Below are 13588 nucleotides of genomic sequence, written 5' to 3'. Positions count from 1 at the left end.
CTGGGCTGAAGACAGATGCCAAACTGCTGAGCCACCCAGGGATCCCCCCTGCTTTCCCTTTTAAATGCAAGGGAGGTTTAACATTAAAACACACAAACACACGCACACATAATAATTAACGTAATTCACCATATTATCAAACTAATAACTAAAAACTATGTGTGATCATTTCAACAGATGCAGAAAAGGCATTTCACAAAATCCAACATTCATTCCCGATTAAAAATAGGACACAACTCTTAGCAACCTAGAAATAGAAGGAAACGTCAACTGTATAGAGGGCATCTGTGACAAATAGGAGCACCTTGCTGGCTTCGTTAGTGGAGCATATAACTCTTGATCTCAGCGTTGTCAGTTTGAGCCCCACATTGGGTATAGAGATTACTTAAAAATCAGATCTTAATAAAGAAAAATAGCTAATCTCACACTTGGTGAAAAAACTGAATATTTTCCCCTTAAGATTAGGAAAAAAGTATGTCTGTTCTTACCACTTCAATTCAACATTGTATTAGATGTCTTAGCCAGTGCAATAAGGCAAGAAATATAAATAGAAAGCATACCAATTGAAAAGCAAGAAGCGAAGCTATCTTTATTTGTAAACAAGACTGCCTATGTATAGAATCCAATGGAACCTGTAAAAAAGCTACTAGAATAAGAGAATTTAGCAAAGTAACTAATAAGTATGTGATCACCATTATAATGCACGATCCATACAAATAAATCAACTGGATTTCTCTGTATTAGCAATGAATGATCAGAAATAGAAATTTTAAAAAGCAGCATCATTTAAAAAAATAGCACTTCGAGGTAAATCTGGCAAAAGATGTGAAAGATTTATACATTGGTAACTACAAAATGTTGCTCTTGAGAGATATTAAGAAGACCTAAATAATGGAGAGATATATCTTGTTCATGAGATGGATGACTCAGTATTGCTAAGATGTTAATTTTTCCCAAAATTTAATCTATGTATTCAATACAATCACAATAAAAATCCAAGCATTTCTGTAGAAATAAGCTGATTTAAAAGTTCATACAGAAGGGGTGGCTGGGTGGGACAGTCAGTTAAGTGTCCAGCTCTTGGAATCCCTGGGTGGCTCAGTGGTTTAGCACCTGCCTTTAGCCCAGGGTGTGATCCTGAGTCCCAGGATCGAGTCCCACATTAGGCTCCCTGCATAGAGCCTGCTTCTCCCTCTGCCTGTGTCTTTGCCTCTCTCTGTGTGTGTCTCTCATGAATAAATAGATAAAATCTTAAAAAAAAAAAAAGTGTCCAGCTCTAGGCTTCAGCTCAGACTGTGATCTCAGGGTAGTAGGATCTAGCCCTGTGTCAGGCTCCATGCTCAGGGTGGAGTCTGCTTAAGACTCTCTCTGCCTGAAAAGAGAAAAAAGGCGGGAGGGCAGCCCTGGTGGCTCAGCGATTTAGCGCCACCTTCAGCCCAGGGTGTGATCCTGGAGACCTGGGATTGAGTCCCAAGTCGGGCTCCCTGCAGGGAGCCTGCTTCTCCCTCTGCCTGTGTCTGTGCCTCTCTCTGTCTCTCATGAATAAATAAATAAAATATTTTTAAAAAGACTCTCTCTGCCTGTGCCCCCTGCTCATGTGCTCTTTCTCCCAAATAAATAAATAACCTTAAAAAATACAGAAATGTAAAGGATCTAGAATAGCCAAAATAATTTTGATAAAGAAGAACAAAGAAGACAAACACTACATGATTTCCAGACTTATAAAGCTGTAATAATCAAAAGAGTGATACTGGCATAAAGATAGACAAATAGCTCAATGGAACAGAATATGGAGACCAGAAATAGATCTATATATATATATGTACAAGAGATTTTCAACAAAGGTACAAACACAATTTAGTGAAGAAATGATAGTCTTCAACAAATAGTGTTGGAATCATTGGATGTCCATATGCAAAAAAAAAATTTAATCACCTTGAACTATATATAAAAATTAATTCAAAATAGATCACAGGGGATCCCTGGGTGGCGCAGCGGTTTAGCGCCTGCCTTTGGCCCAGGGCGTGATCCTGGAGACCTGGGATTGAATCCCACATCGGGCTCCCGGTGCATGGAGCCTGCTTCTCCCTCCTCCTGTGTCTCTGCCTCTCTCTCATCTCTCTCTGTGTGACTATCATAAAAATATATATATATATATGTATATGTATATATATATTTAAAAAAAAACAAAAAAAAAAACAAAATAGATCACAGACCTAAATGTAAAACCCCAAACCATAAACCTTCTAGAAGAAAACATACAGGAAAATACTTGTGACTCTGAGTTAGGCAGAGTCCATTAAAGAAAAAGTAAACTACCCCTGATCAAAATTAAATTGTCTATTCTTCAAAAGACACTGCTGGGATCCCTGGGTGGCGCAGCGGTTTGGCGCCTGCCTTTGGCCCAGGGCGCGATCCTGGAGACCCGGGATCGAATCCCACGTCGGGCTCCCGGTGCATGGAGCCTGCTTCTCCCTCTGCCTGTGTCTCTGCCTCTCTCTCTCTCTCTCTCTCTGTGACTATCATAAATAAATAAAAAAAAAATAAAAAAGAATTGTCATTATAAAAAACAAACAAACAAACAAAAAACAAAAGACACTGCTAAGAAAAAGACAAGCCATGGAAGGAAAAAGTATTGGCAAACTATACACCTCATAAAGTATTTGAGTCCAGAATAAAAAGTTCTCAAAGCCCAATAATAAGGGTTTTTTGTTTTTGTTTTTGTTTTATAAAAGGGATGGGGAGAGAGGAAAAACAATTTGAAAAGAAACAAAACAAAGAAGATAAATAGATCACTAATTAGCACAGAGGAAAAGATGTTCAACTTCATTGGTCATTATGCAAATGCAAAGTAAACTACCCACCTATTGTAATAGCTAGTATTAGAGTAGTATCAAGTGTTGATGAGGACATGGAGGAACAGATCCCTCATACCCTGCTAGCATGAATATAAAATGGGACAACCACTGTGGAAGAATGCTTGTCAGTTTCTTTAAAAGTTAAATATACATCCAACATATGATCTAGCCATTTTTTCTAAATATGGGAAATGAAAACATATGTCCATACAAAGATTTATAAATAAATGTTCATACCAATTTTATTTGCAATGGGCAAAAACTAAAAATACCTCAAATTCCATCAACAGGTGGACAAATATTGGTACGGCCACACAATAGACTACTACTTAGCTGTTAAAAAGAACGAGCTATGATACACATGACATGCATTTCCACATTCTATCCCACTAATTAGGCTGTGTGAAAGAAGCCAGGTTAAAAAAAAAAAAGTACCTATTGAGGGGCACCTGAGAAGCTCAGTCAGCTAAGCATCAGCCTTTGGCTCATGCATGATCTCAGAGTCCTGGGATCAAGCCCTATGTTGGGCTCTCTGCTCAATGGGGAGCCTGCTTCTGCTTCTCCCTCTTGCTCTTTCTCTGTGCTCTCCCTCAAATAAATTAAAAAAAAAAAAAAGAGGACCTATCAAATGGTTCTATGTAGAATTCTGGAAAATGCAAACTGGTCTATAGTAACAGAAAGCAGACCAGTATCAATGGTTCCTTAATGTTGGAAGTAGAGAGATGTGAGGAAGTTGTGGGGAGAGAACAAGGGGGAGGGTCTACAAGGAGGTAGAAAAATAAATTTCATTGTCTTGACTGTGATGGTTTCATGAATGTATATATGTCAACATTTATTAAATTGTACATTTGAAATAAATGCAGTTTATTGAGTTACATGTCAATAAAGCAGGGTTTTTTTTTTTTTTTTTTTTTTTTAAAGCATAGGTCCATGGGATCCCTGGGTGGCGCAGCGGTTTGGCACCTGCCTTTGGCCCAGGGCGCGATCCTGGAGACCCGGGATCGAGTCCCACGTCGGGCTGCCGGTGCATGGAACCTGCTTCTCCCTCTGCCTGTGTCTCTGCCTCTGTGTGTGTGTGTGTGTGTGTGTGTGTGACTATCATAAATAAAAAAAATAAAATAAAATTTAAAATAAAAAAAATAAAGCATAGGTCCACTTTCTTGTAGTCAGTTTCTTTCACCAACATACATGGTGGAGGTACTTAAACACTAAAACGGGGATCCCTGGGTGGCGCAGCGGTTTGGCGCCTGCCTTTGGCCCAGGGCGCGATCCTGGAGACCCGGGATCGAATCCCACGTCGGGCTCCCGGTGCATGGAGCCTGCTTCTTCCTCTGCCTATGTCTCTGCCTCTCTCTCTCTCTCTCTCTCTGTGTGTGACTATCATAAATAAATAAAGAAAAAAATATTAAAAAAAAAAAAAAAACAAAAAAAAAAACACTAAAACGAACTCAACAGAATCTATGCAAGAAGCTGGACAATGTAACAGAAGGCAAGTTATCTGCTTTTGTTGGGAAACTTCCAGTTTGGTTAAAATGTTTTGAAAATTTTTTCCACTAATTTTCTCTTCTCAAAAGACTTATTTTCCTTGGAAAATAAAGGCTGGCATTACACCTGAAGTGCTCATGCATCTTTTCATACTTTCAGGACTATCTTGGTATGGCAAAGGAAAAGATATGGGACCAAGATTCCAGGGGTTCCTGCGTGGTTCAGCTGATCAAGCATCTGACTTTTTTTTTTTTAAGATTTATTTATTTATTCATGAGAGACACAGACTGAGAGAGAGAGAGGCAGGGACACAGGCAGAGAGAGAAGGAGGCTCCTCGCAGGGAGCCTGATTCAGGACTCAATCCCTGATCCTAGGATCATGACCTGAGCTGACAGCAAGCGCCCAACCGCTGAGCCACCCAGGCATCCTAAGCATCTGACTCCTTTTTTTTTTTTTTTTTTTTTTTAAGATTTACTTATTTATTCAGTCAGAGAGAGCGAGAGAGAGGCAGAGACACAGGCAGAGGGAGAAGCAGGCTCCATGCAGGAAGCCCGATGCGGCACTCCATCCCGGGTCTCCAGGACCACACCCCGTGCTGCAGGCGGCGCTAAACCACTGCGCCACCAGGGCTGCCCCCAAGCATCTGACTCTTGATGTTAGCTTGGGTCATAATCTCAGGGTGGTGGGATCCAGCACTGTTGGGCTCTGCGCTCAGCAGAGATTCTCTCCCTCTCCCTCTGCCCCTCCCCCTGCTCTCTTTCTAAATATATAAAAGCTTTACAAAACAAAACAAAACAAAAGAAGATCCCATAAAAAACACACACCAAGATTCCATGAATGAGAGAGAGTCTAGGGGTGCCTGGGTGGCTCAGCTGTTGAGGGTCTGCCTTTGGCTCAGGGCATCATCCTGGCTTCCCGGGATTGGGTCCCGCATCGGGGTCCTTGCATGGAGCCTTTTTTTCCTCCCTCTGCCTGTGTCTCTGACTCTTTCTGTGTCTCTCATAAATAAATAAATAAATAAATAAATAAATAAATAAATAAATAAATAAATAAATAATAAGATCTTTAAAAAAAAAGGAGGGAGTCTATGTAGATTGTCTTATTAAACGATTTGTCACTGGTCAAATATGAATGGTTTTTGAGACAATAAGGTTTGAGTTCTGTCATGCTTAACTAGCAAGTAGTGTGACTTCATACTGGGGAAACGTAAGATTCTTACCATTTTTATTTTTTATTTTATTATTTTTTAAAATTTTTTAAAAATTTTTATTTATTTATGATAGTCACAGAGAGAGAGAGAGAGAGAGGCAGAGACATAGGCAGAGGGAGAAGCAGGCTCCATGCACCAGGAGCCCGATGTGGGACTCGATCCCAGGTCTCCAGGATCACACCCTGGGCCAAAGGCAGGCGCCAAACCCTGTGCCACCCAGGGATCCCTTTTTTAAATTTTTTTTAAATTTTTATTTATTTATGATAGTCACAGAGAGAGAGAGAGAGAGAGAGAGAGAGGTAGAGACATAGGCAGACGGAGAAGCAGGCTCCATGCACCAGGAGCCCGTATTTTATTATTTTTTAAAAAGATTTTATTTATTTATTCATGAGAGACACACAGAGAGAGGCAGAGACACAGGCAGAGGGAGAAGCAGGCTCCATGAAGGGAGCCCAATGTGGGACTTGATCTCAGGACTCCAGGATCATGCCCTGGGCTGAAGGCAGGCGCTAAACTGCTGAGCCACCCAGGGATCCCCGATTCTTACCATTTTTACATCTCAAAACAAAGACCAGAGAACAATGTAAATGTATATAACGATATGTATGGCTATTTATTTTTCCCAGTCATAACCAAATAAAATCTATGAGAGAGAAGTGTCTTGTACTATACGCTTATATGACCAAGTGAAAAGAAAATAACTTGGGGTGCTTGGGTGGCTTGGTTGGTTAAGTGTCTGCCTTTGGCTCAGGTCAGGATCCTGGAGTCCCAGGACTGAGCTGCACACTGGGCTCCCTGCTCAGTGGGGAGTCTGCTTCTCCCTCTGCCCCTTACCCCACTCATGCCTGCTCACTCTCTCACTTGTTCTTTCTCTGTCAAATAGATAAACAAAACCTTTTTTAAAAAAAGAAAAAAGAAAATTTATCTCCATTCTGCTCTTGTAATAGATTTCAAATCTATGTTGGGAAACTGGAAAAAAAGTTAGGAAACCCCCCATGGGCAATAGGAGCCACATAGCAAAATGTGGTGCTGGCAAGTGCAGAAGTAGAATGATGAGGATATGGAGCACACTCAACAGTCTCAAGGCTTCTTACAGACTGAGAGTTCCAGAACTAGGATGGGTCTTGAAGCGGGTAGAAAAGACTAAGGAAAGGCTGGTAGAGGAGGTAAGAGGAGTTTTTACAGAGCATGATGGTCAGCAACGGAGAGGGCTGGGTGAGGTCGGGTAACTCATATTACTTTCTTCTGTCAATCAGTCCAGGTGGACAGTTTTCTCCAGCAACAACGAGAAGCTCCAGTCAGAGATGCAAAAGTGTTCAGACAGAAAAGGGTTTTGAGGAAAGGCAGAAAAGAGTGAACAAGGGGTGGGCAAACTGATGTGCTGAAGAGGGCTGGTCCAAGGCTGGGTTTTTGCTAACAAAAAGAAATAGTTATTTGCAACAACAAATCTAAAGTCTTAACTCCTTAACAAAAGGCTTTTTTTTTTTTTCCATTTTTGTATGTTCCCTTTCACTTTTTGTCTATATGAAAGAAAACAAGCTTGTCTCTTGATTTTCAACTACTCTGTCAAGGTTGCTCTCTAAAGGGTTTTATTAACTCACAATGTCTGTACCAGTTTCCCCAGCACTAGTGTGTCAATTTAATAGCTTCCTTTCATTTACACTTGGTTGATTGCTAGCAACGATCAACACTTTTCTGATCTGCTATTTCACCTCCTTTTGCATGAGACATGATATCCCTTGCCAAGTTAAAATTTTAGTAACAATTATGGAAACTCAATACAAGAAATCTGCATCCCTCTTTTCCCTCCAATTCTACTTCAAGATGATTTATTGAGTCTCGCGTTCCCCCATTTTTCTGCCCCACACCTACCAGCCTACTGCCATGTTCCATCCCCCACTCCATGGTCAGGCCCACACTCTACCTGAGGCTGAATAAGTAGAGTCACAAACCTACGGCCAACACCCTTTGCCAAAGCTGAAACCTTGTACACTCTTAACAGAGTTTGGCACAGCCTCTTACCACCCCCCACCTTAGAATTCTCCCTCAGCTCCCCCTCTACTCCCACCCCACGCCCTAACCAAAGAAGTTGGTCTATGTTCAGTTTGCTCTCATTGCACATTACGTCTGTTAAATAATGGATTTCTTTTTTTTTTTTTTTAAGATTTTATTTATTTATTCATGATAGAGAGAGAGAGAGAGGCAGAGACACAGGCAGAGGGAGAAGCAGGCTCCATGCACCGGAAGCCCGATGTGGGATTCGATCCCGGGTCTCCAGGATCGCGCCCTGGGCCAAAGGCAGGCGCCAAACCGCTGCGCCACCCAGGGGTCCCAAATAATGGATTTCTAATCAGTCTTCCACTTGAGTTTGGAAGCTTGTTTACTTCCAACCACTTAATGACTGTCCATCATGTGCTAAGAGTTGTGCAAATAACTAAAGTACATGTATATGTCCAGAAATACATGGATGTTGAGTGTATACCTACATGCAGGGGGCTGGGAAACAGAAATGAGAAATAGCCAGATCCAAAACTCCAAATGAAATACTAACAGTTTCGGGATCCCTGGGTGGCTCAGCGGTTTAGCGCTGCACCTTCTGCTCAGGGTGTGATCCTGGAGTCCTGAAATTGAGTCCTGCATCGGGCTCTCTGCATGGAGCCTGCTTCTCCTTCTGCCTATGTCTCTGCCCCTCTCTCTGTGTGTGTCTCTCATGAATAAATAAATAAATCTTAAAAAAAAAAGAAAAAAAGAAATACTAACAGTTTCAACTCAGCCCCTGCTATTTTCCAATCCCAAAGAGCAGTAGACAACATGGGACACACCTGTGTTCTGTCTGGTAAGGGTGGAAATGAGGGTGTGAGACAGCAAAAGGACAAATTCAATGATTTTTAAATAGTGTGAGGTGAAAGGGTCAAGGCTGGAGAGGGCCCAGAGGCAGCTCCCCAGCTCTTCAGATCATGGTTTGGGATACCCATCCCCGCACACAGGAAGATGCCACTCTGTTCTTCCATGCCTTTATTAGTGACAGCAATGGACAAGAACAATGCCAGGCATAACAGACACCCTGACCCAGTGCTGGGGGTGACAAGCAGGCCCTGTAGGGCCAATGGCACATCTAGCCCCAGTCCAAGATCCAGTCTACCCAGGCCAGGTCCCCGAATGGGCAGGAGGCTGTCTGTCCAGTTTGTTTGTGTGGATCAGTCTGTCTGAGTGTCTAAGCCGCTGCCTGCAGGGCCCCCCCATCCTCGGCACGTGGTACGGGCTGTTAGGAGCACAGCGTGGCATCCCCCGGTGGACCACTGGGCCCCGGTGCTGACCGTGGGGGATAGGGCCAGGGACTGGAGGTGGCAGGGGGCCAGGCACAAAGTTCACTCCAGGGCCACATCCTACAAAAGAACCAGCCATTATCAGAAAGTGGGCTTGTGGACAGGTGGGCCCAGTTCTGTTTCTGGGCAGATTTAGTCTTCCAGGGTGAGCTTTTCTGGGCTTGTTTTCCCATCTACAAAATGGCAATACCACCTCCCCTGCCTCCAAACCAGCAGACTGGGACAGTGAGTTGACTAACAAGTCTACAGATGCTGTTCTACATCCAGTGGCAACTGAACCCAATCATGAGGGCACAGGGAGCTATCCAACTCCTCTCAGTTCACTTGGGCACAGGAGGGTAGGCTGGGAGAGGTGGGAGAGGAGGCTGCGGAGGCACCTACCTAAGTGAGATGACATCGAGAAGTCTTCTGTTGAATTATAATTGAAGAATTCGTGGGGTGGGAAGGGCTGGCCTGGGAAAAAAGGGGTGTCCTGGGGCAGGGGTGGAAACAGGGGAGGTGGCGAGGGCTGAGGAATGGGGTAGGGGAAAGGCATGGGAGGGGGCAAAGGAGAGGGCTGGGGTGGGGGCAAGGCCAGCTGCTCCCCGAAGTCTGGGGGCTGCCCATGGTTCCCCTGGAACGGATGATCCAGCTCTGGCCAGTCCTCAATCCAGGGGTCTAAGAATGGGATGGTTGGTTGTTTTAGGACTGAGAGCCAGGCTGCCCATAATCCTGGTTGTCCAACTCCTAAACCTCTCTTCCCTCCTCTCAGAGAAGAGGGCCACTGGGCAGGGGCACCCTCTGTTTCCTACCGTCTTCCTCATTCGCTCATTGCAGGCCAAGCCCAGGGTACATTCCTTCTTCCTTGCCTTTCTCAAAGTCACAGATTTGTCTTTGCTCTGACCTCATTCTCCCCTCCAGAGCCTTCTTCCTTTGTATGCCCAGCTCCTGTATCTGTAGCTCTTTTCCTCTCCCTGCTCCTCCCCACAGACCAACAAATGAGCCTAAGAAGTCTTCTCTCTGGACAACATGAGACCCTGCCACTCTCTTCTCCCAGCAGTTCATGCCTTCTAAGCTTCCACAAGAAATAGTTCTCATTCCCTCATCAACTGCTCCTGCCTCTAAACCTTAATCCGATTCTTCAGTACTTTTTCGATTAAATGTAACCACTTCCTCTCTTCCTGACAGTCTCGTGAAATGGCCAATAACCTCTGCCCTCCCTGAAAGTGCCTCTGCCCTAAAGTCCTTTTGTTTCCTCCATCAGCCCCTCTTCCCTTCCAGCTCCACCGCACAGCCCGGGTTCTGCTCTCTCCTTCACAGTTCACACTCCTACCTTCAGCGGGGCCCTGCGGACTCCAAATCCATTGCACATTTCCACACCTTAGAGGTCTGCTTGGACCTAATTCACCAGTCACGTCCTCCTACCCAACTCTTCCTTTTCACATTCCTATTTCTGGACCTCCAAACTAGGTTCAGAAGACCTAAGCTATCCTTATAACCATTAACCCACAAACTATCCTTATAACCATTAGAGCATCCCTCCCTTTGCTGGAGACTGGTTCTCATCTAAAAAACAAGGAAACTGAATCATTACATAACCAAAGCCCTAAAGCACCTTCCCAATGCTCCAACTCTTGGCTACCAAATCCTAGTTTACCTCTATAGCATTCCTGGCCTTTCTGTGCCCTTATACCCTCTACTGCTGTTACAAACAGCCTTCTAATACGACTTGTGTCCCCAACTCAACAAACACTATACTGGAGGTACGATGGACACGGCAATTGTGCTAGACACCAGGGCCGAAAGAGATGAGCTGGGAACAAGGTAAGAACCTTGCCCTATGAGGACATGATCCAGGGGGAAAGCAGACATGGAGACAATCAGCTACCACGTTCCTTTTGAGAGCAGGCAGAAACTGAGAGGCTTGACAGCACCAGCTGAGGGGCTTCTTTGCTTCTGCAACATGCATGATTGTCTGTCCTCCATTTCTGTTTTTCCACTCCCCACCTCCATCCCTAGCTAGAAGTCCCCCTATTTCTTTCCTATTCATCTGTGGGATAAGGATCTTTTGACACACTGCCTTATGTGCTCAAAACTTACATAAATTCATTCACATACAAAAACAACCACATGCCAGACCATACAGAACCAGAACCTGGATAAAAATGTTGCTCCTATGATCTCACTCTCCCCAGGCGATGAGAAAGGCACACTCAGGGGTCACAGGCATCCTTCAAGAGGCCTCTACTCCCCGAGTACCTCTGTCCTATTCTGAGTCCTATGCTCTAAGAACCCCCTCTGCATCATTAGCCTACACCCTTGTGGAAGGGCTTACCAGAGGGATAGTCACGCTTGGGCAACTCCACGCCCCAGGCATCGGCCACGTGAGTCAGAAGCAAGTGTGAGAGGTGGCGGTGGGCATGCTGGTCCCAGTGGACACCGTCCCGGTGACGGTGCTGTACCGCATGCCGAAAATGAAAGTGGAGGTCCAGGACATCAAAGCAGTGGTCTCCGGCCAGCGTTGCACTGTAGAAGTTCCCTTCAACCACATCCCGGCGCAGAGACCCTGCCAGGGGCTGGAGCTGAGTAAGAAAGTGCAACATCTAAGAGCCACAAAATGAAGCATGGTCCGGAGGAAAGGCCCTCTATCTACCAGTCAGCTGCCTCCTCCCCCATCCTCAACCACCTCAGTCACTTGCCTCTGGCAGAAGGAAACCCCCAGTGACGCGCTCCCCCAAGGGCATGGCCATGTTCCACACCAGCAGGCAAGAGTCTGGCAACACCTGGTCCATGCGCACAAACACCCGCTCCAGGTTCTCTCGGTAACTCTCCATTGAGCAGCGGCCATACCTATTGGACGGTACACAAGGTGGGCAAAAGCACAGGGCGGATAGCCTTTGAGCCACACCTCCACCCCCAACCAGTATTTCCCTCTCCCCCCGCCCCAACCTGGAGAGATCCCAGAGGCAGGAGTTGATGATCACCAGGTCCGGGGCAGGCCCATATGTCAGCTCCTCCAGGACGCCCTCGAGGTACTCGGAGTAAACGCGGGTGAGGAAGTAGAAGCGCACAAGGTGGTGGCCAGAACCCGAGCAGAACTGCCGGACCTCCCGGTACTGCGTCCCGTTGTGTAGCTCGCCCAGCTGACCCCCAGCCACCAGCTGGTCCTGTTCAAAGCTCAGCTCCCCCTGCCCACCCCCCCACCCAGCTGGTCAGACCCATGCCAGGGAGGAAGACCCTGCCAGGACAGGGTCTTTGCCCCACCCACCACTGGCATGACTACCAAACTTCCCTCACCTTGGCTTTCAGCTGGGCAGCCGTGAGCAGTGAGTCCCTTTGGAGCAAGAGCACCAGGTCCTTGTACACAGCCCGCTGGACTGCAGGGAGATAGAGATCCTGAGGCTAAAACAGACCTCAACCCTCGCCCACCCCAGCTCCTCCCAAGTCCAGGCCTCCCATCTTCCCAAAGCTAGGGCTGCTCAACACCACCTCTGTGGAAGCTCATCACAGAGGCTGGAAAAAAAGGTGAGCTAAAAAATACCCCAGGACTACCTCTGCTTCTGGCCCTGCACCACCAACTGGTACAAAGTGGCCCAAGATCACCTGGCAGAGTAAGTCGCCCAAGTCACCCAGGAGACAGACAACAGAATCCATTGCTCCCATGAAGGAAAGCATGGGAGACTGTCAGGGAGAAAAATGCTGAGCAAGGATGGGGTGAAAAATGTGACAGACTACATCTGCCAAGACACCTGTGGAAGGTGCATGGGGAAATAAACAGAAAACCTACTGGACTGGAACAGACTAGGGGTGAGAAAGGAAATTTGGGATGGTGAAAACAGACTGAAGGTGCGGGGCCAGGTACTGCGATCCTAGAGGAGCACTCACTTGAGTCCCCTAAGATGACCACGAACTTGTTGTGTAGCAGCTGCTGGACTTCTGAGGCCTGGAAGTGGACCATGGCGCTTCGCAGGCGGAGGCGCGGCTCCTCGTTCTCCAGACAGAAGACCATGCCTCCGCCGCCAAAGACAGGCTGCGGGAAAAGGCTACTAAGCCGCGCGCGGGCGGGGACTCAGGACAGGTCGGCCCCAGGGCCCGCCCCGGGATAAATGAGAGGTGCACCGGCCCCTCCGTGGCTGCTCAGGGCTACGGAGGCGAGGTGGCGGCGGCACAGTACGACCCATGGTGGCGCCTGCCTCGGTCCCATTTGGTGCCGGAGGCGGGGGGTCGCCGGCCCCGAGGCACTTCCCGCGCGGCACCGCCCTGCGTCCCGCCACGTGCCCGCCGCCGCCCCGCGCATGCGCGCCCGCCCGCTCGCGCCAATTACCGAGTCCCGGGGCTCCGCGCGGTTCACTCGTGCCCGGGGCAGGCCCGCGCAGCGCGCGCCTCGCCCGCGGAGGGCTTCAGGCCTAGCCTCATGTTCCCGCGCCCCGGGAGGCCACTCGGTTCTGCGCAGCCCGCGCCCGGCAGAACCCGTGCGTCCCGGTTAGCCGTCGGTGCGCAGCCCAGAGCCCAACGCTCTCCATGCGTGCGTCGCAGCGGCCCCGACGGCGCCTCGAGCCTCGGCGCCCCGGGCGGCGACGCTCACAGCTTCCACTTCCGGTCACCCATGTCCCGCCCTGCGCGACCCCCGGCGCCGGAGGCGACAGGAAGGCGGCGGGGGAGGCCGCGGCGGGGGACCGGAGCCGGGGGGCCGGAGCCGGGGCCCGGCCCACCCCGGCGGGCACCGGGC

At 47.5% G+C, this 13588-nt stretch overlaps 1 protein-coding gene across 2 annotated transcripts; it reads right to left on the bottom strand.

The window, feature by feature from the left end:
- Nucleotides 1-8554: 8554 nt before the first annotated feature.
- PCED1A (PC-esterase domain containing 1A) lies at nt 8555-13586 on the bottom strand. 2 transcript variants are annotated; one of them, XM_077872430.1, is made up of 8 exons: nt 13184-13586; nt 12745-12889; nt 12157-12236; nt 11809-12047; nt 11559-11709; nt 11195-11441; nt 9262-9333; nt 8555-8940 (listed from the first exon to the last, which is right to left on the bottom strand). In XM_077872430.1, the coding sequence occupies exons 2-8, from the start codon at nt 12866-12868 to the stop codon at nt 8693-8695; spliced, it is 1161 nt and encodes a 386-aa protein (XP_077728556.1). In that variant the 5' UTR covers nt 12869-12889; nt 13184-13586; the 3' UTR covers nt 8555-8692. The 2 variants fall into 2 exon arrangements, with proteins under 2 accessions (XP_077728556.1, XP_077728555.1); XM_077872429.1 differs by having other exon boundaries at nt 9262-9537; nt 13184-13585.
- Nucleotides 13587-13588: the final 2 nt, after the last annotated feature.

The sequence above is a fragment of the Canis aureus genome, chromosome 26 (assembly GCF_053574225.1).
Source record: "Canis aureus isolate CA01 chromosome 26, VMU_Caureus_v.1.0, whole genome shotgun sequence".
Classification (NCBI taxonomy): domain Eukaryota; kingdom Metazoa; phylum Chordata; class Mammalia; order Carnivora; family Canidae; genus Canis; species Canis aureus.
The sequence above is the reverse complement of the archived record's forward strand: the minus strand, read 5'-3'. Positions and strand labels throughout refer to the sequence as shown.